At 40.6% G+C, this 27,159-nt stretch overlaps 1 protein-coding gene across 13 annotated transcripts in view; it reads left to right on the plus strand.

Annotated features, from left to right (window-relative positions):
• Window positions 1-27,159, plus strand: part of ptprsa (protein tyrosine phosphatase receptor type Sa) — a 228,123-nt gene that overhangs the window by 97,758 nt on the left and 103,206 nt on the right. For all 13 annotated transcript variants that reach the window (XM_084954050.1, XM_084954049.1, XM_084954053.1 and 10 more), the window contains 3 exons: window positions 3,821-4,044; window positions 15,643-15,788; window positions 18,015-18,156. In XM_084954050.1, the coding sequence (XP_084810176.1) occupies window positions 3,951-4,044; window positions 15,643-15,788; window positions 18,015-18,156 (382 nt within the window). In that variant the 5' untranslated portion in view covers window positions 3,821-3,950. The remainder of the gene's footprint in view (window positions 1-3,820; window positions 4,045-15,642; window positions 15,789-18,014; window positions 18,157-27,159) is intronic.

A 27,159-nucleotide genomic window follows, 5' to 3' on the forward strand; every position in this document is an offset into this window, starting at 1 on the left:
AGCTTACTGTTCATCACATAAAAGGGATTATTAATGTGGTCCCTCAGGTTATAAGTAGTTTTTCTCAGTGTAAATGCAACTTCACATCTTCAGTGTGTGTGTGTGTGTATCTGTGTGTTTATTACAGTTACTATCTTTGTAACAGTACAGTGCATGAGTGGATAAAAACAGCTTGTATTGAAGTTGTGACTCTCTTGGTCTCCATATGCTTACATACCTGTAACTTTATTTTTTTTAAGGATTCATTTCTGCTTTTTGTTTATTTTTTTTACTTTTTGCAGTGCAGTGTGGCTGTGTGCGTGTGTGCATATGCGCACTTTTTATATTAACTTGTCATACTCTCATTTCATGCTTATGGCGTGGATTCCCATCTTCCCTTCCCCTCAGTGCCTTTCTCAATCTTAGTAATCAAATGCATTAGTATCAATATTGCATGGGGAAACGAGCCGAATTTAAAGCTTGACCATGTCAAAGTGAGAGTCCCTAATAGCCAGTGACTGCCACCACTCAGTGGAAATTGTGCTGCCATTTTGGCTGTAATTACTGAAGCTTGGCTCTGGGTTAATATCTCGAGTGATGGGCAGTTTTCACATGGGATAAAAGTTCTAGCTTCAAAATATATTCATTGCCCATCAGTGGGAATAGCCCAAAGTAATGAATAGACTTTGTCTCTGTATGGGTTTTAATCAAAAAGTGTGCAGCACTTTTTAATTTAGTTTACTTCAAAGGGGATTTTCACTGATAAATGATACATGTGTGTCAGACAGTCTTGTGATATTCTACTCTCTGTTTGTGTCTTATCTACTTGCAAATACTTACATACAATAGGTTCCTTATTCAGTCGCTTTTTACATCTAGATTCACAGATCAACACATTTTAGAAATAAAAATTAGAATTAACATAAACAGTAACTACACTGGAGCACGCTAACTAACATTTGCTGTGTTACCTTCAGATTGTGGGTAAAGTTACAGATATTTGCCAGCTTGGAGTTAATGGCCGTGGTAAACATCAGTACAGGTGTATTTTGTGTGATTACCTGAGTGGTCTCTTGCACATTGACCACACTCCCATCTACAGGGCATGGGTGGTCACTCTTTGATGAGTATTAAAATGGTGTGAATTTTATGCTTTTTAGTCCCTACACATATGAACACCTATGGGAGATATGAAGGAAATACCTTTTTCCTATCACCCTGTTAGTTTACTAAGACATGCTAAAGTTCATTTCTGGTGGTGCATGCTAGCCCAAATATTTTACTTTGACTTTTTATCCCCTCTTTTTAGTCAACTTTCATCTTTCCATGCACACTTGTCTGTGTAATCTCTGTCTTCCATTTACTAAAACGAAGGCAGAATGAAGCACTATACCCAGCATCCATGGTTAATCTCCAGCACCCATATGGTCTTAGGCTATGTTTGGTGAGGCTGTTCAACAACAATAGCTGATGTAGTTGTGTTGTGAAGTTTATATGGCAACCAGAGGTGATGATAGTAAGCCATGTCCTAAGGGGAGACCCATAAATCACAAGTTAGGCATGTTGTGAACAGAGAGTTATTCCCTACAGATACACGAGATTCTCTCTGTCAACCCCAGTGTTTAAAGTCAGAACAATAAAGCCATCATTCATAACTTCTAGACTGTTTTTTACTCCCCCTCTATTCTCTCTGTTTATGTGTATTTTACTCGGTTCTTACCAATGACATCACTGGCCCTCCTGGCAAAGAAGAAGAAAAAAAAGCGAGGACACATGTTGGTCGTGTGCATGTAGTATTGTGTTGAAAGATGAGCTGAGCTTCTGAAAAACACCCACTCTTTCTTGGTATGGTGTCGCCACAAAAGGCCTATTGTTAATCGCGCCTTTTGTGTTTTTGTAAGTGTGCCTGCGCCATGTTTTTCTTACATATTTTCCACATGCTTGCTCATTACATATAGGGAGGACTGGGGGGTTTAGAGGTGAATAGATTTTGTGTTATATATGGATTTGGCTCTATGTGTTTGGGGCTTAATTTTCAGTGTGCCTGCAGCAGCGTGTGTCTGCTAAGTGAGCCAGTCCAGGAGTTGTGAAGGGTGGGGCACTCTTAAATGCCTGCTGTCTGGGGTGCTCGGTTACACTGCAATTAGCCCTGGTTTTCTGCCTCTCACAAGGCCACAGTCAAAAAATGGAGCCCAGCAAAACAGCTGCATTATATTAACCTTTTTAACTCTCCTGAGAATTTAACTGTTTGACATAGCTGACAAAAATCGCAAACCTGTAGGTAGGGCTGTCTAATTTCATTTTAATCTGTTTAAGTTATTTATTTTAGTTTTTACTTATTCGTTTTATTTCATTGAATTAAGGTAATGGAAGCTTTTGTATCTCAGTCTTCTACTCCCAATAAAAGGTCACCAAGATAACTGAGACATGATACAATGAGGTCAAGTGATGAAGTGTAGTACACGTTGAAGTGATGCATCCCTGAACTTCCATGATTGCTTGTGTGCCAATGTGCTTTTGACCCTGAATCCATCTGAATGTTTTTTTTTTAAAAGTATATTCGTTTCCCTTATTTGGCCTCTGTAGTTGAATAATACCTCTTTCATTAAAACCTGAGCTGTGCAGCAGGTAAAAATGCTTTTTTCAGGGACATTTAGAAAATTATTGTTCAAATATATCAAAGATCAACGTGTTGCCAAAAAACAAAACAAAAACAGTGATAAATTGTACGTCGTCTACACAGTTAGTTCAGTTGTACCCTTGTTAACCACCTACAGTGCAAGGTAGTTAATCTCCCTTCTAGTAAATCGCTGCCACCCCTTGTGTCACCTCAGCTAAGCAGAATCCCTGGAGCTTGGAGTTCACCGTCTTGCACAAGGACACCAAAGCAGGGCAGATGCTGGCTGACACTTTGTCCTGTGATCTGGGTCCTCTGAGAGCGCACGGTTTTGGGTTTTCATGTTCACAGCTTGATTGCTGAGACAGACAGAGCTTTGCGTTTAAGCGTCCTTGAGCATGACACTGAATATCTCTCTGTAAGTGGTAAAAGTATGTCAGCACATATTCATCACATTCATGTCGTAATTGCTCCTAGTTCTGTCTTTGTGTGTCTCTTTATGCATATCTTGTTAATTAAAGAGTATGTATTACCACTTGGTGGTGACTGTGCGCAGCACCAGCCATATCAATGAGAAGAGGAGTGCCTGTGTGGGTGGGTGGGTGGGAGTGTAGTGGGTGTCATCCTGGGTTCCTTGGTCTCTCTGTGCAGCTTGGGGGATTAATGGCAATTTGAGTAAAACAAAGAGACGATGCCTGGGATATCGTCAGGTGCCTGTATAATTACAAGGCGGTGAGATAAGCAAATAACGACAAGATCAGGCGATTAGGAGGCGAAGAAGAAAGAAAGCAGTGGCTGCCCTGCCCTGCTAATTGAGGGATGTGAGAAAACAGTGGTTGTGAGATCGGAATGTTAAAGGTTTGGGGATGTGGCGCGTTTACTCCCAGCTGTGCCACTGATAACCTGTTACCTTCTTCCATTTATGCGTTACCGCCAATGAGGGATTGTAGAAAGTGCAGCAGACTGTCGTGACCTGTGTTCTTTTGCTGTGGGCAAAACCACCATTGTGGAACTGGAGGTTTTATATGGAATTGTTGCAACAGTGAAATTGTTATGACACTTTAGTATCATAGTATATAAATGCTAAGAAGTATGGTCATGTACTGTGCATGATTAATGTACTGTGACCAAAATCTGATTGTTACAAAGTAATAAAGGTAACAAGTGTTTTTGGGTTCATCACTTTTATTTATTCATATTTATTTCCTATTCTGTGTTTTGCAGAGCGTCAAGCTGTCCTGCTTGAAGACCCCACACATCCTCCTGCAGTTGGGGCCTCGGCTCTCCGGCCAGGTCAAAGGTCACTCTGACCCTACCCTCCCCCTCCCCCTCCCCCTTCCCTACCAGAGCCAAGATGGCCACCAGTGGTGCCCTGCGCATCTCCTTGCAAGTCCTGCTGCCTGTGATCACTCTGCTGCTATCACTGCTGCTCACCGGCTCCAACGCCAGTAAGTACCAAGAAACTGACAACTTCTCAATTTTGGTGCCTTTAACAGGTTCATCACTCATATCTGCAAACTTATTAAAAAGCGGAGTAATCACAAAAAAGGGGGGAGGGAGGGACATTATATAAGCTTTGGTGAACCTTTTTTTTTTTTACTTTGAGCACTTCCGAGATGCTTTTGTTGCATTTTGCGACTGCACATTTGCATTTAAAGATTGCATGCTAATGACTGTTTACATCTTATCTAGGAGGGACTGCTTTAGAGTAGCCAGAGGAAAGAAAAAGCTTATTTGTAAAACCAAAGCCATATTCATTTAGCTGTAGCGGTAATCCTTTGGCCTGTGTTTTTGTGTCTATGCAAACGTGGACTAGGCAGTAAATTCCACTACCGGAATTACAGGGTACTTGTATGTTTACATCACTGGAGCCACGTGTAAAACACGGCTTATACAGACAGAGGTGTTGTTTAAGTGATACATGGACTTCTCCTTGTATATAGCCACATTAACCAATTCTAAAATTCATGGATACACCAGGGTTAACTTGGGGTTCAGTGTCATGCCCAAGGATAGTTCTACGTGCAGACTGGAAGAGGCAGGGATCAAACCACTGACTTTGTAAACAACCCACCCAATATCCGCCAGAAAGTATGATGTTAGATAGCATTGTCAAGATAGAATAACTTGGCTAAGATGCTTCCTGTTTGGATAGGCTGTAAGTCATTGTGTGGGTATGTCAGTGATAAGTCCTTAAAATGGGAAGTAACAGATTAGACACGTTATTTCACAGTCATTGCTGACTTTTGTTGTCTACCTTGAATAATTTAAGAGGAATATTGTATTTTCCACTCTGTTTGCTCCGCGTTTTCTTTTATCTCCAATTTGACATTCAATGAATTTGTTCTTAGTGGTTCATGATGACACGATTGCTTGATTTTCCTCATGTTCCAACAGAGGCGAACCTTTGATTGCACAGTGGTTTGACTGTCTGGTAACATAATTGGAGTGTCTTTCAGCTCAGCTGGCAAAAAATATCTAAAACTGCACTCCGACAGATGTCAAACAGATGTCTTTGTTCTCACTGACAGTGAGGCCACAGACGAATGCGGAGTGAAAGTAAACGTCTTAGAGCCCCTGAACTTAATATGTGGCTCATTAGAATGTTCTTGTCTTCTGTCCACTCGCCGACTGTTTATTGCGACTCCGTTTCTCCCTCGCGCAGCCTCTGTTTGCTCGCCCTGGTTTAAATAACAATCAGTGCAATCTGCTTCATCTTTGATGGAGATTAGCCCCCCGTACCCCACTGCCATCACCCACCCTCTCACTGTCTCAAAACAGTAGGGCTCTCTGCCCATCTTTGTCGATGCTGTCTGTAGATGAGATTGCTGATTTTTGTCAGACTTCCTCGCCCTGTCCTGTTGTTTCACTCACATGCTTGTACTTTTGTTGTTGTTGTTGTTCTCCCTTTTTTGGGGTAAAAAAGACACACACAGTCACACACAGGCACATACATGCATGCTGTCCTACTCCTTTTTCTCATCTCTTTTGGGGGCCGCACTATTATGCTTGGAAATATATGCACAAAAGCACAGGCTACCTTCCTCTCCTCCCTTTGAATGGCTTTCACCCCCACATTCATGGCCAGACACACACAGCCCAGTAGTGCAGTTGTCCAATTATTTTCACTCCCACTTGCTGGACTGAAAGGATGCCACCGTTTTGCAGAAAAGCCCAACTGAAAGCATGATGTCATCCCCACCTCTCACGTCCCTCCCCTCTCTCTCTCTGCGTCTGTCTCTCTCTCTCTCTCTCTCTCTCTCTCTCCATCTCCCCTTGCCCTCCATTCCTTTTATTTACACTCATAAATCACGGTGAGAAGGAGACATTTTTAATCAAAAGAGAAAGAAATATGGCTCAATAAATCCTGCCACCCCAACCATAATAATGCTTGGCTTGTGTGAATGTCTATATTTGCATACATTTGTGTTCAGGTACACAAATGTAAATGTTTGTGTGTGTGTGCAAAGTTTGAAATATGCTTATGCGTAGAGTTACACCTGAGCCTTTTCACAGGTAGCTGTAAGATAATGATAAACTATAGAAGTATAACATTTGTATAAAGCCAGTATCATCCAACAACAATACTTTTGCTTACATATGATTTGCTTTCTTTTTAATTTGTTTGAGCTCTTGGTTTTTTTTTTAGTTCATTTAATCAAGCCAATTAATTCTCAGACACTGATGATACAAAGACCACACCAGTGACAAAAGAAATGTAGTTAACGGTTGAGTAATTTTTCATATCTTTATAGAATGCTTTAAAGTCACGATTAAAGGTAGAAAAGCATCCAGCACAAAGAATATAAAGCTTTAACTATATCAGACAGTTCTGGTTAAAAGGGCAGGCTGTTTTCCTTTAGAAAGAGTCTCTGTGGATACCCAAAATAGAGGCCTACTTTACCGATATAAGGGTTTAAAAAAACGAACAACACTGTCAGCGTGTTGGACTCTTTAGAAGCATGAATGACATGATTAAAAGGGGACATAATGGGGTCATTGTTTATTAACTTGCTGAAATTGATTGTCACAAATAATTTATATACATACACATTACTTGTGAGTTGGGCTCTAATGAGAAGTGTTTACAATTTTGTAAACCTCTGGTTGGCTCTGTAGTGCAGTGGGTTACAGATTCAGCTAACAAGCAAAGGGATCCTGGTTCAGTCCCTGGAGGAGATACAGATCCCTTTGGAGCCACGTCAGGAAGAGTATCCGGTGTTCAAAAAGGGGGGAAAAAAATGGCTAAATCAAACATGCTACCTGAGTACCCTTAAATAAATAAAAAAGTTTTCATGTTTAAACTTCAGCTGTAGTAGTGATGCCATATTATATTTTTATTGTGACTACATGTCTTTATCAATTGTATTCACACCTGCACAAACGAACCGCACCCAATGGGAAAACGAACCCGAGTTCGATGTAAACTACCTGAACAGTGCAGGTGTGAAAACATTGTTTTGTCACATCTTCAGATAGAATTCATGTGGATTTTTTTCTCCTTTCGTTTGGAGAAACAAGTTTTGTTTTTGTTACTTCCTGTTGAGAAGCTCGCTGTTTTACGCTCAAGTTCAAAGTTTGAATTATTTTATTTTGTTCTTTTGTATATAGAAACCCCAAACTTTTTCTTACTCTCTGCTAATATTTTTTAACAGGTAAACCAGAGTATTTGTCATCTTTTTTTTAAGGCATTTCACCTCCTCCTCACTTTTTCCTCCTCCTTTCTCTTTGCCTGTTAAGAGTTCTCAAATGTTGCTTTCTTGGCAAAGGGCTTCTAATAGTAATTGGCCAGAACTCTCAGTGATGGGGTGAGGGTGTTCAATTATTTATATTCCTTTGAAGCTGCCAATTGAAAAAGAAAAGAAAATGAAGCCCCTTAGTGGAGAACATTTTCTTGTTCCTGTTTCCAATATCTTCACCTCTTGGTTTCTCGCTTCTTGTTTCTCTCAGTTTTTCTTTTTCTTTCTGCCTGCTTCAACTCCCTCCTTATCTTTTTCCAGTCAAATTGTGTTTGAGGCTCTCGATTTAGTTCTGTCAGTTCAACTTTATGTACACCCTGCTGTTGCATGCTGGGTCCTTGTGTTTACTCTATGCACTTTTTTCCCGCTCTCAAATGAGAAGAAAACAAGTTAATTTTTAATTGAGTTACAGACTTGAATCTGCTGCTTCAAGAAGCCTGCTGCTGCGGAGTAGAGGTTGAAATCTCCGAGCTGTACATTTACAAGTAGTAGACAGAAATGCTCCGACCCACTCACCTGCATCTTGTTTTCTAATCTTAATGTTTTAACTACACATTTAATCTGGATTTATACACCTGTCATGTCATATATTCATGTGTTGTTCCTCAGTGACAAGAGTGCAAAGAATTAAACAAAAAAATGCACTGCTAATGCTGTAATGCTTAATTTAAGTTAATTGTGAGAATGTTGCACTGTTCTGTTTATATGGACTCATGTCTGAAATGGTCCCAGATGAATCTCCAAATAAGAAATATCTATTTAAAACACTTATTTCTAAGATTGCAAAGGTGGGTGTTTTCTTTGTATGTGACTTTAAACCCAGAGAAAGATGCAGTAAGCATTTGCTGTTTTGTTTTCATTGAAATGCTAGACCCTGTTCCCCGCTCCATTTTCTTTCTCCTCTTTTGTGTTTTGTCTTTTGTTTTGATCAGACCTATAACACCTTTGGCAATTTGAGGTGTCTTCTTCATTTAATGAGCCAACAAGTGTCAATTGCCTCAAGTGAGTCTCTAAATGACACAAAATTGTTCTCAATTCGCCTCATCCGTGTGCGCTCTGTGGCCATTTTGAAATCAGGCACATACTTAAGCTTAATTTCCGTCCTCTCTCTGAGGAATCACACCTACTTATTTCCAATGGGCTGAAGGATACTTAGTGACTTTAGCTTTTTACTTTAGCCTTCAACAATGGTTTCAGTGGGACCAATTTGTGCATTTTACAAGTGTGCCATTCTTTTAAGAAATGCAGCTTCCCTGTAACAGCAGTGCGGTCAGGCTGTTTTTCACCTCTGGATACCAACACACATTTATTATGTTTTAAACCCTGGGTTCCCACATCCTGAGCAATGCCCCGTGGACTTTTAAGAAGTGAAGTGGTCAACAAGTAAAGTTAAAAAATATGGCACACATTCAGTAGTTTGCATGCAAGCACATCACTTTTAGATGCCTCGTGCCCTGTTGGCTTTAAATGTATTAGTTTATTAAATAAGTGACAGAAATTCCCCAGAGGCAACGTCATGTGTCCTTAGTTTGTTTTGTTTTTTTCTAAAAGGAAGAATTTGAGATATAATTTTCACTGTCTGTTCAATCAAGGCATTCAAAACCGCCCCAACACAGAAATTCAATAAGCCTTTCTTCTGTCGCCTTCTGCCTAGGAATCGAGTACAACCCAAACATATGCAGCTGACTTTAGACTATATACATACATATATAGCTTCTTTTTCAAGCCCACATCCAGGCAGAACACATTTACAGGGTTTCTCCATCAGCAACACTATTATAAGATAAGTATACTTCTCAAAAGCACCATGGCAACTGATGAAGGAGAATTATATGCATAATACATCATTATATACTCAATACACACTTTAAGTAAATAATGGATGCTGAAGATTTTCACAATTTAGCTAACATTTTATCATTTATGACTGGAAAGAGAGAAAAAAGGGAAACAAGGAATAAATGAAGAAGTTAAAATAACCCATGTCACGCACCGACACTGTGGCTGGAGATGAAAATGTTGTCTAATAACAGTTAACTTACAGTTTTCTAACTACAAACAGCAGACACTTTTTCTGTCTTATTTTCTGTTTTCTTGTCTGGGTCAAGTTTTTTGCCTTGGCCTGCTGGGCTTGCTTGGCAGTGATTGTGTGCGAAAATCTCTAGACAAGACAAAGCAAAGCGGTTTTCAAGTAAAGGCTTGGTTTCCATGGTGATGGCCCCTGCCCAGGCAGCCTGTGAGAATCGGTCCTGATTGATGGGGCTTGGTTGTTTAAGCCTGGGGGGTGGGGGTGGGTTTGCATGTGTGGGTCTATTCACTCGTTCAATTGAATGTGCATTTGGCTAAAAGGTCTATCTGCCTACCTGTTTTTCCTTTCTATCCCTCCATCCTTACACATGTGTTGATAAAGTTCAAGGCTTTTGATCAGGTCCAGGATTGCTAGCTTTATAGATTTATGATGCATATAGTTACACCGTACAAGTTACAAAGTGACACAAATGTAGGTAATTTAATGTGTGATGTTTTACGAAAACAAAAGGGATGAAACAGTTTTGCAGAGAAGCTTTTCTATTTATGTGTGTGAATCAAGTGCTTTCAGTTCCTTTACAGCGCTGACCTTTTGCTTCCTCCTAAAAGCTTAAATTCAGTCATTGTTTTCAACAGCTCTAGACAACATGACTAAAAGGGAGGTTTCAATCAACAAGCTGTATTTAGAAGAAGTAAAACTCACAAGGCGGAGGAACCTGTGTAAGGATTAATAAAGGTTGCTTCCAGCTGCCCTTGTCTCAGGTCACTCACTTAGTCCGTCAGCTTCCACTCCCTTTTACTCACCCTGTGGCTGCTGTGGCTAAGTCACGCAAGTCTGCGATGCCTTGAATTCTCTTAGCCCCCGTCTGCACCTGGAAACATCCCACACTGAAGCGAGACCAGCAGTTGACCTAGTAAGATGGGGTTTTTAGGCCTTACAAAAATCAAAGTTAATGTTGAGATGAGGAATTTCCACCCTGAAGTATATTGACTGCACCCTGTAGATCATGGGTCTGCTGTTTGGGTAACACAGAAATTAAGTTTAATCTTAGTTTAGCGTCACTAAATTGACTTGTTTAAATTTGTGACACACTGTGGTTTGTATTTTCTCGCATGCACTGTGTAAGCAGAACAAAGTAGACTTAAGATTATCCCTGCCAGACAGGCTTTTAGAGTGTCTGCTTAGATAAAAGGGCCGTGAGTGGGATATGCATTAAGTTGCATATATGCACTTTTAAGTCATTATGAGTAAATTGGCATTTAAAAAAGAAGAAGAGGAAGAAGAAGAGAAAAAAGCAAAATTAATGTTATACTAATCTGCATCTCCATCCTGACCACCCTATTCTCAGGATCCTGCAGCAGCCTGGAGGAAGTGAAATTGATTTGCTGGTTGTAATACCTCTCATAGTACCAAATGTACTTTTTAGACATTGCTGGTAAATGTCCCGTGTGCTGTGAAAGATACCTATTTGTAGCAAGATGGATAACAAGTGCCCTTTACCAATTCTCTGCAAATCACTGAATGGCTGTGCATCATTTTGTCTCCCACTTTGCTAATTCAGAGGATAATGGCTCCTATTTATGACCCGAGAAGCTTTTCTCCATCAATTACCGTATTAGTCATAAAGCCAGTCCCCTCCCTCCTCTTACACCCCTCCTCCCCCACCAAACGACAACAGTAAAGTACTGTAAATGGAGCCGTCTCATATTCACATTCCCACCTCCCACTCTCTGCCACTTTATAATCACAGTGCTGGTGTATTCTGTGTTATCGGGTCCAACAGAGGTAGCGGCCAGTAGCAGGTGGTTGCTGTATTAGCTAAACAAGCGTCTGTGTGCACAGTGTGAGTTTTTCCTCCTCCTTCTATTCACTCTTGTTTGCGTGGATCTGTTCTATTCTCAGGGCCTTGTGAAGATAGCTGGGCCCCTATTGCTGGTTATTTTAGCTTAGGCCACGTCCCCCTGCCAGGCAGATAAAGACAGGTTCTGTGTGCTTATCTAGGCAAGGCTGTACCTCAGTCTGTCTGTGGGAAGCTTAGTGAATAGAGGGAGACTTTAGTAGAAGGGACAAATGGCCACTGTGGGTGCAGTGTCCTTTCAATGTCATCTCTGGTAACATAACGAACAACAGTACGTGGAGACTGACATGCGAGTTACCTTAGAGCCATAGAAGTGCATATATTTTCAGAAAAGGTGGCACTAGTGGGAATATAACCTGCCTACTAGTTCAAAAGAGAACCTTCTAAATGTTTTGCCTTCATGAAAATGAACTGAAAGCTATTTTTACCCACTGGACCAAAGGAAGCCTGGAGGATTTGGTGCTAAATGTAGCCTTAATGAGCAAGAAGGCTGCCAGAGACTTGCAGTTTTTGTACTTGCATTTGATATAATTTGATACTGGTGTCGGTGCATATCGTCATCACATGGGCCATTCAATGCAGGAAACACTGTGAACAATTTTATCTGTTGATATAGGCCGCTCTGTGCCATTATTCATTATTGCAAAGCACTTTAAATCCAGGCTCCGTTCAACCTTTCTTACCCTGCAATTACTGGTGTTGGCAAAGTTCAAATTGAACTTGGAGTCAGTGGTAACTGGTAGCAAAAGCCCAGAGGATCACAGCTGGGAAAAACAGAACAAAAGGTTAATTATGCTCATCAGAGTTCACACAATCACACACGGCATACCTGCAGTAACTGCACCTTTATAGACATTCAACAGCCAGTGCCAGTCAAACATATGCAGACAGGTACACAGAAACACCTCAGCAGAATACGTTTGCCCACCATTCATTTTATTCCTATATTGTCTTAAACACACTTTTTTAGTGTTTTTATTGAAAACAAGAACTACATTCAATTAAACTGGGAGTCCATCTAAATGAATTGTGCGGACAACTTTACCTAATCCGAAATGACTGGAAGTTAATTAATGCTACTGACTTCCAAGAACATTAAACTCACTTTGTGAGACGACTAAAGTCTAAAAAAACGCCCTTAAAAATACAAGGAAGGAGAGCAGAGCTAGAGTTAAAACTTTTGCCAGTACTTATGTGACAAAAGTTTCAGGCAGTAGGATATAATTATGTGCAATTTTATGCCTTGCAGTAATCTCTGTAGAGGTTGAATTTAAGATGCATGTCTCTGTGAACAGTGACGCCCAGGGATTAACCTATGACAGCAGTGACATCTGTAGGCCGTAGACTGATGTCCTCATCGTGAGAGAGATATTGTGTCTTACGTTTGCACAAATACCTTTCCATTTTCTAGCACTAGCATTAGCTTTTGTCAAGCTGTGAGTGCCGCCTTACAGCTGAGCTGGTGGCCGTGATAGACGTTCTTAGCTGCGTTTTACATTTTTATTTCATCCCCAGGCAATGGATGTCTTCTATTCAGAAGAATCTAGGACGGCTTTCAGAAAATGTACAAAACCCTGGTTACCCTTCCTTTCGTCGTTATTGAATGTCGCTTTAGATGAGAGTTAATGTAAATCTAGGTCTTAGAAATCAGACTTATTGTTAGTGGCGTGATCAGTGAATACTGTCGTAAATGCCTCGCTGATAAGGGGTACATGGACACCAGACACCAAGGAGTTTAAGATGTTGCAGCACGTACAGCAGATATTATGGTTTCCAAAAGGTATTAACTGGCCGTTTGATCTCATGCATTTAAAAGAAAAAGAAAAATGCAAATAACCAAAAAACAAACAAACAAAAAAAGCAATAGGTACTGAAAGTTATAAAAGCTTTCTTTCTATAGAAATATGCAGCACTCTCTCTTCACAGCCTCTCCTCGATTCTCTGGACCTCCTGTCACCTTCTCTACTCTTCTCTTCCAGTGTTCTCTTTACCACTGACCTCTCCACCTCCTGCTGCACTTGTCCTTCCGTCCTTCCCAGCGGTCACACTCTTTTTCGTTCTCCTCTCAGCTCCCCAGCTGTCTTGCTTTATTTAAACCTTGCTGAGATAATATTGAAAACTATTTAGTTCTGAAAATTCTGCACGTTTCACGAGTTCAACTCAGACGCACATGCAAACAGTCGCATTTATTGTACATTTCTCACATCCTATGAAGCGAGACAGGGAGAGGTGGAGAAGGCGACTGGGTGGAAATGTCAAATGGTCCAGGGGAAAAACTAATCAAAGAATGCTGTCCTTCAGCAGAACCACCGCCACAGGCTTGATCTGTGTAAATCCCTCTTCTGTCTCAACAGAGAGCGCATTGTAAGGGGGAGGTCAAATGCAGAGGAGCTGTGTTGTGTAAAGCTGTGTTGTGCAGTTTCAGAATGGAAATTGAAAGTGTAAAATGCCAAAAGGGGTCATTGTATGCAACGCACAAATAAAGCAGGCCTGGTCCTTGATGGCGAAGAAAGGATGCCGTACCTATATTGTACCACAACCTTTAACCGTAGATATAGGAAGTATACTCTAGTGAAATAAACAACAGAGTGTTATTTGTTTTTGTTTCTTTTGTAAATTCATTGTTTTTATCGTGCATGTTATATGGTTTCTGTGAGCTGGAGAACATTGTTTGACAAATTGAAATTTCTTCATGTTTAAATCCTAAATTAGTTCATTAAGTAACATCAGGTTTGTATTCAGAATGAACTGGTTTGTAACATACATACTCTGCATGTATCATAAACATAGAATAAGCTTCTGAAGTTAGTAATGTTATTGTAATAATATTTATTTAGTTCAGTGTGAACAATATCCATCTCTCACAGACTGCAGGAAGAGATTTTATTATATACGAAAACAAAATTTACTATCAAATTAGCGCTTTAAATCTCACAGTCTTGCAATACCATTTACACTTTAAAAAAACACACAATGTTATAGAGACCACTAGCACTATCCCTTGAGCTATGCATGCACCAATATTCCTAAAAACAAGTATGTTAAGCAGAAATAGCAGCAAGATGAGAAAAACTGCTTATCTGCAGTAGGAGAACAATTTCTGCCAAACACTTGTCTCGATAAAAGAAAAATTACATCACAAATGATATTATTGAGTCTTGTTTTTAGTCATGAACTAATGTTAATAGTTGTTATTAGCTGAAAGTCTTTCTTTTTGTCATGTAGCCATAATGGTGCTTTTTGAAACAGACTTTTATCTGCAGATCATCCAAGCAATATAAATCAAGGTTGCACTTTTTTTTTTTACTTTAGATTCTTATAAAGATTAAACACATTTTTATTATGTTTCTAAGCACTCATCCCAATAATTCAGCAGGCTAAAGTTAGTATGTGTGTGTTGCTGTGATATTTGCATCAGAAACATTTGGATTGTGTAGTGCCTCTTCTCGCCCTTCTTCTTTTCCTTCCCCTTGTCTAACGCTATTCCCCCTTACCTCATTCTCCAATTGCGTATATCTCTTTACCAGATAATGAATGCAGGAACTCTCCTTCATATGTGTTTAGCAGTGCCTGGAGACTGGTGTTGGCCCATGGTCCCTTAATTATTAATTTGACGTTATGCGCTGGCCGTTTGATCATCCCGACATATCTGTATGATTCCATTTTAACGAGTTCCCCAGGAGTCTGTTTTCTCTCTGTTTCTCTCTTTCTATCAGACTTGTTGTCTTGAACTTGCTGCAACCCAAGCACGAGGGGAAAATTCCAGCTCCAAAAGCACCAAAATTGCAAACTTTTGATGGGCAAAAGCATCAATTTTCCCGGGCAGATCGATTTTTAGTATGTTTTAGTGCAAGTGAGAATTGAACTGCTGCAGTGGCTTAGTCAGTGCTATACTCTGACCAGCAGGAAAAGTCATGTTAAGCACTTGGAAAAAAAATAGCGTCAAATTAAAACAAAAACTCATTTTTACTGTCTCATCTTCTTAATTGCCTTTGCTAATGTATTCCCAGCAACGCCGGTAGTATGCTAGGCTGTACTCTATTGCGCTGTGGGTAATCATTTTAAGCTAATAATCGTCTACGCCTTAGCAAAGACTCTACATATAAATTCACACCACAATGCTCTCTACCCAGCCCAGCAGAACTCTGAAGTTGTAACACTAAGATGCAGCACTGTGCTATGGAGACAAGAGTAAGAGACTGAAAGGGAAGAGCCAAGTGGAGGTTGATGAGACATTCTGTACTAGTGTCTCTCTCTATGGATGCGTGCACTTAAGCCAGGATTTAAAAGTCTGTATTTTCAGAAATGTAATTATAAGAATGGCATTAGCTCTGGTGGTGCTGCATTTGCCTTTCGTCTACTAATGTATCTCCCTCTCTTCTTGTCCTCTCCCTCTTTCTCTGTTGTCTTCGCTCCTCAGCACTACCACGCTTCACAAAAGTTCCCGTTGACCAGATTGGTGTCTCGGGGGGTGTGGTCTCCTTTGTCTGCCAGGCAACAGGTGACCCCAAGCCAAAGGTTAGTTGGAACAAAAAAGGAAAGAAGGTGAACTCCCAGCGTATAGAGGTAAGTGAAACCTGCTGTCCATTGGTGCAGCCTTTATTCTAAATGTTCTTTGTTGTTCTTTGTGGGATCATTTTTTTGGAATTGTCCCACTTTACTTTACCTTGATGAGCTTTGGGTGAAATACTCAGTAATATTTTTATGCATCATATTAAAAAATGTCACTGTCGAAAAATGTATTGACCTAAAAAAATTTTGTATCTTCATGTCAGAGAACATTACATTGAAACATTTTGGAGTATTGTGGGAGTAAATTGGGGGAAAAGCTGCTAAAAATTTAGATAAATAGAAAGTTGTGTAATAAACAAATGTTCTTTACCATTTGTTACTTTATATATTGTGATATTTACTGTTGTGACAAATAACAATCCTACAGTTTAATACCACATTATCACATTACACATTTTACCACATATTTTCTTCTCAGCAGTACAAAATTCCAAGTCTTCTCTTGCAGCTGGGGGTACTCACCACCTTATCAAAAGCAACATTTTAATTAGCCTTGAAATTATTGCTGATAGCATCTTTGTTGGCTTGCTTCTCTAATCTTTAAGCAGTGTGCTAGTCTACCAGTAGCAACTGGTCAGTAATGAAATACAGAACCCTCTCATTCGTCTAAAGCCGTTTTTTTTTTTTCTTTTGCATTTGAATGACTGTGCTGTTGTCACATTTTTTCCCTCCTGTCTTTTTTCAGCACACAGCCCTGTCTGTGTGAATGTTTCTGCACGTTATTCATGATGTTTGTTGTTCACTTCTCGGCAGGCATCCCAGATGGCATCTCTAAAAGTCTTGATTGATGCTCAGTGTCTCTTAATTAAAAAGTTGCTTTCGTTAACAACGATGACAGTGACAGTGCAGGGATGCGCACACATGTACGCACACACACAGACATGCACAGTGCGGCATGAAGGCATTCGCAGGGGGAGGGGCTAAAAAAGCAAAAAATGGCACCATCGACAAGGGGAGATCAGCATTTCCACTGCGGACAAAATTAAAAGACAAGTTGTGTTTGTGCGTTTGCCTCGTCTGCATGCTAAGTGGGAAACAAAGCCAAGGGCGTGAAGGAGCCCGCCAGAACGGACGCTTCTTTTTCTCCATTTATCATAAAATTAAATAAAAAAATTTATAAAGGGGTTTTGAAGTAGCTGGGTTTTTTTTCCCTTTTCCACCCTCTAGACAGCTGCTTTGATATCAATCATGATGCCGTGCTCTGCAGTGTTTTTAGCCTAATTAGCGGCTCAGCCCTGAGATGTGCAACAGTGGAGCAGCAGGGCTGCTGAAGACTTGTACTTGCATCTTATAGTCATGCTTTGCTCAGAGTTCACAGCAATGAGTCCTTGGCTGAGATGGTGTTAACTTTTGCGAGGAAGGACAGATACTGGAGGAGTAGGTTTGCTGTGAGAATGGCAGTCTTGACCATCTACACTGACACTTCACACATCCAGAATGAGGGCAAAAGAGAAAGGCATGGGAAATATTCAAATCAAGGGCTAATTAACTAAGATTTTCCATAATTTAAATTCTAGTCTTTTACCCAAGTCTTGAAGTTCAGCTCATTGCTTCAGGATACATGCCTGTTGATATGCTGGTGTTCAGGGAGATCAAACAAGGCTAATTAAATACTGGCCAGGGGCCAATTTCTGCGACTACTGTTGTAAAACTGCCCGGTTGTCAGTCACACGCATTGTTACATTTTCAGTAAGTTTTTGTTTACATTGCTCTTCTTATAGAATAATAGTAATAATAGCAAATAATATATTTTTATCATAACCAAAGCTCTGTTCTCCTCAGTATTCTGACCATTGTCTGATATTTTTTGTTTTGAAGAGGCTCCTTTAATGAGGTTCAAAACAAAAGGCTTTATAGAGAACAAAGGGCATAATTAAAGATCAAATCAACAGATAAAATCACAAAGCACAAACACTGTTTGTAGAGAGAGTATGCTTCCTTTTTTTTTTTTTAATTTCTGATGGCCTCAGGCTATAAAACATTACCAACACGGTACCTTTCCAAGCAATGATATCTTGGTGGAATTCAAAACGATTTCTCACATTTTGGGAGCACCGATGACACACTCGTCCTTGTATCTCCTTAGGAAATGTGAGAATCTTGTTTTCCTCAGGTTTGCCATTCTTGCCTACCTGTTGCTTCAGGTTAAAGTAGTAGTTTTTCAGTCCAAATCACACATTTGTCTGACTTAACCGTGTTCCCTACACTTCAACCCCACAGACCATAGAGTTTGACGAGGGTGCCGGTGCAGTTCTGAGAATCCAGCCTCTCCGAGCGCCACGTGACGAGAACGTCTACGAATGCGTGGCTGAGAACAGCGAAGGCGAGATTGTCACCAGCGCCAAGCTGTCCATCATCCGAGGTAAATCTGGAATTATGTAACAGTGTGCAGAGGCGTAACTACAAAATAAATCATGAACACGTACGTCCATGAGCTCAAAAGATGACATCTGTTAACTCGTGAAGCCTGTTTGGAACAGCTGTAGATAGTGCCCTGCTCTTTTTAGTTTATTATTTATTATTTATTTGTTTACTTTTTGGGGATAAAAAAAGATGTCTTCAGCTGTAGATGCTTTGATTTGATACAAATTCTTTTGCCGTGTAAAATGGTTTTCCTGAATTGATGGTTAAAGAATGTGTGGTAAAGCCATACCTAACACCTCCTCATACCTAACATGCATTTTATTGATTTGTTGCTAAAGGTTGGTACTTTAGTTTCAGTAAAGATATTACACCATTTTTTTGCAGCGATTTAGAGGTGATGAATGATGGTATCATAGACAGTCAAGCACATGTGGTCACATGTTTACACCTTTTTCTCTGTCATTCTACCTGTCTCTGTTTGCCTCGCATTCATAGACACATGCATGGTGTCTTTTTCCTCCTCTGTTCACTCCTACTGCCATCTGCCATGTTTCCAGGCCTGGATGAAGCTGAGCAATTGCTGGCCGACAGTGCACAAGCTAGGCCTCCTTGGCTGTCACATCCACATGCGGTGGGGGTATTTTAGAGGCCTGGCCCAGAATTTTCAGTCAGTTATTGTTAGAAACAACCCCAAAAGCAGATGACTGGGTGCTATTCGGGTGGGAGTCTTCTAGGTATAGAGCTGCAAATGTCCATTCGATTTGAAAAAGTTATTTTTCAAGAAGCGATTAATAATTTAAGTGATTATGCAAGCAGAAATGCCAGCATTTTCCACATTTAGGTACTTTGCTCATTACACAATTACATATGTTTGGGTTGCAATTTGCTTTTGAACTGTCAAAAGCAAAATGCAACCCTCTGGTAAGTCTTAAAACCAGAACATGTTGCAGTTTGCAGGAACATGAAACGTGATGTCATTCGGTGCAACGGTTCCTCTTCTCTTAACTTAGGTATTGTCTTTGTTCCTCATTAAAAATTTGAAAGACGAGGATTTTGTGTGGCTGTCTAATTACGTTGGAAGCCCTGAACTTATGTTTAAAGGGCTTAATATCCTGCCATTTTAATTCTTAGTTTGATACATTATTAATTATTTTAAGGCAAATTAACTGTGCCGAAGTGCAGGGCATGCAAAGTGTAGGCACACATACAGATTTTAAACAAGAGATTAAAAAAATAGGAACAAGCACACCAAATTTTGAACTACAAGTCCTGGCATGTGCATATGAGTGTGTGTACTAGTGTGTGTTTGTGGCTGTGTGAAAGAGCACAGAGCAAACCCAGGGCAGTCCACAGGAGCAGAAGGAAAATGAAAAGTTATTGGAATCAGCTCAACGAGGCTTCCTCTTGAGCCCAGAGGAAGACAGCAGCTCTCCTGCCCAGGCAAGACCCAGCACTTAAGGAGGGATGAGAATGTGATGATGGGAGTGAATGTGCAAGATAAGTGTCAGAGGAGCAGAGCAGTGCAATCTCTTTGTTTTCCATCTGTAATGAGTTCTGGGGGGCCCTGCATCCATCTATCAAGGGTTGAGAATGGAAAAAGGAAAGACAAATTAGGAAACTGGAATATTTTGGATTTTAGGTTATTATAATTTCATTCAGGTGTTCAGTTAACTGAAAACAAAGTGATGGAGAAAAAAATTAGGAATGTAAATGAAAGCAAAAGTATGAAGGTAAAGGTGAAAGTGGAGAAAAGCCAGAGGAAAAAACGAGGGGGGTGAAAAATGGAGAAAAGTTGGCCAAAGATGAAGGAAAACAGGAAGTGTTGCGGGCGACTGGCAATACAGAACAGGTGAGGAGGACAATAGCCCAACACTGGTTCTTGGCACTGGGGCAAAGGATTATGGGATATGGCACAAGGCACAAGGGACACATTCGCAGTAAACATAGGGATGTGGTCTGGGATCTAGGGAGATTGAAAATGGGTCGCCGTGATGGGTGACTTGGCTAGAAAAAGCCACAGTGCATATTTGTGAGACTGTACAGCTGCATGCACAGAGGCATCCACATACCCACATTTGAATAAATTTACATGGCTCACACATAAATGTAATGCACACACACACACACACACACACACACACATATACATATATATATATATATGCAGAGGGCAAGAAATATTCTCTCACAGTAAAACCATATAGTTTATTTGGACAGTATGCGGTCTAACTGATAAGCACACAGACCAAAAGACTGCAATATAGCTTTCTCTGCCATACTGAAAACTCATCTGCCATGAGAGCACATGGGATTCACTCAGAGTTTGAAATGAAATTAGCAACAGCACAGTGTCCACCAAACTCACAATTCAATGCTTGTCTAAAATGGTACCAGCTAAATAGCTGCAGCTGACCACACCCTGTGCTTATAGTTCATTCATCTACCATTGTATCTGCGCATGCAGGAATTCACAATACAGCATTTCTCTTTTTTTTATTTAAAGATATGTGCAGTCTAGCTTTAATCCATGTCTTTTTTCACCATACTGTGACAATGACAGTACCCTACGTTCTCATCTGTTGTCTCCACTGTTTGTGTGTGCATGTGTTTATTGGTGGCAATGGCAGGTTGTGTTTTGCATTGACTGTGGCACCTCCTTGGCTGTTACTGCAGCAGCTGAATACCTAAGATCAGGGCCATCTGGCTCTAGTAAGACTTGCTTACAGTCCTCTGGGAGTCCTTGGTGAGGGACTGCCGTATGAAGCAAACTCTTGAGACTTGACACAAGTTGCAGCTTGTTGTGGGCTTTTTGTCATGTTTTACTTTCTTTCCATAGATTTTAAGATTCGTCTTTTTTGTGTGTGGGCACGAAGGGGTGGGGGGAAGGCAACATTGCCACTGGGATACCGTCAGCTCATGCTGCTGTGAGGAGATCATGAGGAGTTATCCCTCTTTGTGTGCTCGTCTTTTTATCTCTCTCTGCAGTCTTTTGCCCTGTGATTACTGCTGCAAATGAAGTCTCCCATGAGGCAACCCAAGTAGCAAAAACTGTGATTGATGAAATTGGGTCTGATATTCAATTTTTTTTTAATGTTAGAAAAAAAAGAAAAATATGTGCCTGTCTTTGAGTTTGAAGTACCCTCAAACAGATGAGAAAAAGGCACAACTGCTGAGCGCTTTTAATAAGTGAGCACCAAAACCTTACCTTAATACACACACACTTGCTGCAACACACAAGAACTGACCTGGACCTTTATATTTGCTGCTTTTTTCACCAGTCGCATTCACAGCCTTATTGTCTTTTCCCACTCTCAAACAGCTGGAGCCAAATACTCCATACTTGTCTGTCTCTGCCATGACTCTTTTTACTGTCTCCCAGACCTTTCCAATCACTTAGCTTTGCCAAGTTGCCTGGTTTCCGTCCAAATTCCAGATTTCATTAATATATATATTGAGAAGACGTTTGGGGGGGGGGCGCATCTTAGATTGTTGACCAAGGAACCCAGCATGCTCATTAGCTCATGACTGGTGACTGATAAGGTATGAGTGATTCGCCATGGCCTCTTAGTACATGCTTACTCCTTCCATAGAAATTAAGAGGTAATGTAGCAACCAGCTGCTTCCAACTGGCTTGCAAAGTTGCATCCAAACAAACTGCAAGACAGACTAAACCAAACCATATCAGGACACACATCTCATATGAACTATGACATGGGTTTGTTTTGGAGTCACAAAACCTGGGCGCTTTGTTTCAGTCAAATGTGAGGTCATGTGTGGGTGGGTCATGCAACAGCACAATGATCCCAAGCACACGAGCAAACATACAACCGAATGGCTGCAAAAACAAAAGACTCAAGGTGTTGTAATAGCTTGGTCAAAGTCTAGAAATGCTGTGATGGCACCTTAAGAGGACTGTGCATATGTAACATTGACGAACTAAAGCAACATTGTAAAGATGAATGGGCCAAAATTCTTCCACATAATGGATTTAGGTCAGCAAAAGTTTCGCGCACCATTTCAAGACTAAAAACTCTGCCTGTTCGCCACAAACCTGCACTATGTGGTTCACGTTCAGGGCGCACCCACTATTACCCAAAGAGGAATGGGGCATAGTGAGACTACTGTTTGATTGGGGTGTCTGCAAATTGGCCACTCTCATGCAGGAGCAGGTAATGGCAAATTTTAATGGGATTCGGTGTCCTGATGATTGGTGCACACACAGTCAGTGCACCAATCAAGCGCTGCGATTTCTGAACATCTTGTTATTTGAGAAGAGTAGAGAACTGTGAAATATGTGCTTGGGAGGTGCAGTAATTAGATTTGGTGGGTTGTAGTGGTGCTGGGTGTTTAGCTTTACTGACCACAGAGACGACCAATAGAAAAAGGAACAATCTCAACTTCACCTTTGCATTCTGTTTACCATAGACACCTTTTTAGCCCTTTCATGTAATTTTTCTAACAATATGCTCTCTGCTTTTTCCTCTCACTCTTGTTGTTTTCTTTTGTAACTGAAAAAGAAAATGTGAGAAAGTGCATCCTGTCATAGTGGGCAGCAGCAAATAGAGGGTGTGGATGTCTCATACAGGGGTTGGATCTTGGCTATGATAGCAGGAAAAAAGTAAAGAAAAGAATAAAACAGTGGAAAAGGCTAAAAAAAGGAGGAATGAAAGACTGAAGGTTAGGCTGATGTTACATAAGTTTATGGTATGAAATGTGTGATGCAATCTAATTCAGTTTTTTTTTCAACCAAGGCTGCAACAGAAGGGGAGACGATAAGAGAGAAAACAAAAAAATTCTCCCCCTTGCTTTTCATTTCATCAGTATTCCCTGTACGCACCTAACAAGCGCAAACCCACATTTAGAGTTGTGAAATATTACCCATAACTTCATTTTTATGTCCCCTCGGATTTTTGTAACATCCTGAAGTGACGTTTACATCTTCTTACTAATATATACAGTTACAGTTGCATACAATTGCGAGAAAAAGTTGGTGTTGTATTGGTTTTAGCAGGATTTCTAAATCGATTATGTATAAAACGGGGTGTGAGCATCATCTAAGTCACAATTACAAACAAACATAATCCGACAAAGCTAGTAATGCACAAATCAGTTGCTTGGCTACTTGTTCCGGCTTGTAGACTTGTCTTGTTGTGAGTAAGGGTCTACAAAGTCTGGTTCCCTCATCATGACAACTTTCACATTCCCTTAGAAGAGACATGAAGGCGATGCATGAAAGTGCAAAAATCTACATAGTGTTTTCTAGAGACTTTGTGTCTTGGTTATTAGTGTACAGTAAGACAAAGTATGTACAAACGGAATTCACAACTGCTCTCCGTCACAGCAGGTAGTCCTGCAAACATCCCAAAACTTTTTGATGAACATGTTTCTAGGAGAAGTTTCCACATTGTTGTTTAAATCTCACAGGCCGCTACAGAAAGCATCTAATGAAGGTTGGAGTGTAACTGTTGGTGCGACACTAGCCAGACTGTGTGGCTTCGATGAAGTTAAGAGGTCCTGTGGGTTGACAGACTTTTTCTTTCAACCAGTGTTGTTACAAAGAAGGAAAATAAAGACTGTCTGCGAGTGCAGAACAATGTTTGTGTTTAATGGTTGAATTAATGTATTTTACAGGAGGATTTCAAGGCATTGGGCACTCTCGATGAAACATTCATTAAACCACTGAAACCAGAGCAATTGTGAACAAGAGAAAAGGGAATAGTCTGTTTCCGGAAGTCTCTGCAAGAATGCATGGTACAGATTGGTGCGTGGGACACTGGTGATATGTTTCGGTCTTTTTCTTGTATGCGTGCACAGTATAGAGAGAAACAAAGAAAGGCAACAATTTAGCAGGCAGGCAGTGGCCACCCAGAATTTGTTTGTCAGTATCAGTAAAAGATATGTCTGTTCTTCCTCTTCCTTTCTGCCTGTGTCTAAATTGACCTTTACCCTCTTCTGCTAGTCCCCAACACTTACTGACTAGAATGGTTGCCAAAAAAGTATTTTGATAACATAAGATGTTTCATACGAGCCACATGTTTGTGTTCAGTTCCTGTGCTGAATGTCAGGTGTGTTTGTTTCTTTGTTATCTATGCTGCCCTCCTGGTCAGGTCTCTCTCACTGAGATTTTTTTACCTGCATAAATAAAGGATATATATGTCTTAGTTGCCTGATTTATTTAACTCATAAAAATGCATTTTGGTATAATTTCTTTGTTCTTTTTGTTGTTGTTATTCAGCTCTTTTTTAGGAGAAATGGATGTACAGACCTCCTCCTTTCTCTGCTGGTATTCTTGAGCAGAGGGCAGGCTTGGCACAAACAACAAATCAATAGGTGGATGTTGACCACGTGGATGACCCTCACGCCCCTCTCTTATTGGAGGCTTAAGAAGTTCCGTGTTGTTTCCTCACCAATATCCCCTTTGCTGTCCTTCAGTGACTCCACCACTTTCTTTCACATCTTGGAAGATTTGTCTCTACCCCAGTTTCACCGTACTCCCCCTTTCACACTCCACACTGGCATTTCTATGCCTATTATCAGCCTTCTTTGTTAGTCTCTCTCTATTTTTCTCTCTTGTTCCAGAAAAATCCCTCCAGGGGAAAAAAAAAATCACTGACATATGAGTTTATGGACACTGAATCCTTTGATCCCCTGAACCTGTGATCTAGTAATCAGGTGTGATTGGAGGATAAAGAAACAGAACACAAGCTAAGTGGTAGCAAGACAGATAAAGGAGAAAGAAGGAAAGACAAAATAGCTGGTGTGATAGAGTGGGATAAGAGGAAAGAGCTCGCCTCTAGTCTGGGGTGGATGGCGCCTGAGCAGTTGCCATCCATTTCACATAATTTCTGTTCAAGTAGAGTGACTGTAGCCACCCAAGACATCTGGGCACAGCCATAATAAAACACTGGGTGATAGAGATGAAGACGGGTAAGCAGACAGGGAGTTAGTGTCTGGCTGATTGGTTTATTACTGGATAGGAATTTCAGATAAATGGATCTCATTTCGCGGCAATGAGTGGGGCAGGAGACTACACTGAAAGATCAGTCTTCTGGGAGGCTTTTACAACTGTAAGCACACGATTGCCCTGGTGATTAAACCTGCGGCTGTTGACTTCTTTCCTCCCATAGGCAATTTCATAATCTGTTTCTTAATAAGACAAAATTGTATTCTAGGCTTTACTAAGCTTATAAGCAGTGAAAAAAGCAAGATTTTATCTCAATAAAGTGAAATACAAAAATGTTCTCTACCGTTTCGTCTTATCTTGCAGCCAGATATCAACCACATACTGAAGCATTGTATAAAAAATGAGTGTACAAGCGGTTACTGTGGGAACAAAAAAGGCTTGGAGGAGTCCACTTGGAATTTTCACAGTGGACCCCCCCCCCCAAGTGGACACTTAACCTCAGGTAGTCTCTGGCACTTTTCGGTCCAAAAGCGTCTAATGATCCAAACTCTACTAAGATTCCTCCACAGCTAAACAGGGAATAAGAGGGGAGGAAAAGGTCATTCCTGTGGAAACAGAATGAGGAGAGGACTTTTGGAGTGTCCCAGTTCATGCATAAAGACAAGCAACAGGATATGACCCGAACCACCAGCTTAATCCATATACATCAGCCACCAACCCAGGTGACTGCGGTCGTACAACACAGAGGTCGTGCTGCGGGCCCTGCAGGACTGGCAGAGTTGATAAGACCTGAAGTTTTGCATGCCTCACCAGTGTCGTGCTTAGACTTCCTGTGGCAAAAGTTGGATGGGAAGCCTCGCAGTGTGGCTATTAGTATATTTACCACGGCAGGAGGATAGGCCTCATCTAAGACTGAGTAAAGCAAAGAGAAGACTTTCATGGTTCAAAATAAGTAATGCATCTCAAGCACTAGAGACATAAAAATGCACAATCGTAGCAAATATTTTAACTTGAAAAACCTGGGACTTTATGAAAATTGTTAGAGCATTTCGGTTTGCAATTAAGGGAAAGGTGCACTTATTGGAAAAGTATAGAACAGGAGCACAAAGGCAATGAAAGTCTGTGAAAGAGGCTGTGCAGGACTTAATGATTAAAAAGCTTTTGTGTTGGAAGCAGCCCAGATCCTATTGGATTTAATGGCAACTGTTCATATTTACACAACATTGTGCTCTTTGGCCGTTGAAGGTTAACGGCACATCCAACATGTGTCGCTTTCACTTCTGCCCTTTAATGGATACACTCACATTTTCTGTCACATCCTTCCACATTTACTTTAAGCATCACATAACGGTGTAGATGGATTGGTCACCGAGTTGTCACATTTTAAGGCATAGCATATTTGTTTTTCCTCAGTAGCAGGTATATTTTACTCGCCACTCATGCATTCTGCAGAAGGCTGCTTTACAGAGGGAAATGATACTGAATGAAACTGATGCTGAGGTCCTCAGAGCTCTTTCTTGACAGCCAGATTATCTGCATTCTACCCATGACCTCCTGACATTGTCATCTTCTAAGTGACGTATTTACCCAACATTCCAGCTGCTCTCACAGTAAGCGGCACATCCTTTTTTTCACATCCCAAAGTGACATTAAGTGATTACTAAGCACTCATCTTACCAGTCCTCTGCTCATTTCAAACCACTACATGTTCGCAATTGTTGTTCTGCTCACCAAAGGTGTCCCCAAACCAGTGATTTATGACTTGATTGCACTAAGCTAATGGGCCACTAAGACAATAAACCTCACACCCATACTCATGTGCTGAGTGTTTGTGAGGGACCAAGCAACCAAAGCAAAGAGGACACAGGCAAAAAAGTATCTTCAAAAAGGGTTTTCTTTATTTTAACCCTCAAAAAGTCCAAAATTAAAAAACATACTTAGCAGGCCCATAAAAGAGGTCAACTAAATATAACTCTACAAAAAGGAATTTACAGAAACTTAAACAAAACAAAGTGGACACAACTTAACTCACAAACTGACCTAATTACAAAGACACATGAGGGTAGCTTTTATAATGATTTGGCCAAACCATTTACA

This window comes from Perissodus microlepis, chromosome 15 (genome assembly GCF_051167445.1).
Source record: "Perissodus microlepis isolate ML-2025 ecotype Zambia chromosome 15, ASM5116744v1, whole genome shotgun sequence".
Lineage (NCBI taxonomy): Eukaryota > Metazoa > Chordata > Actinopteri > Cichliformes > Cichlidae > Perissodus > Perissodus microlepis.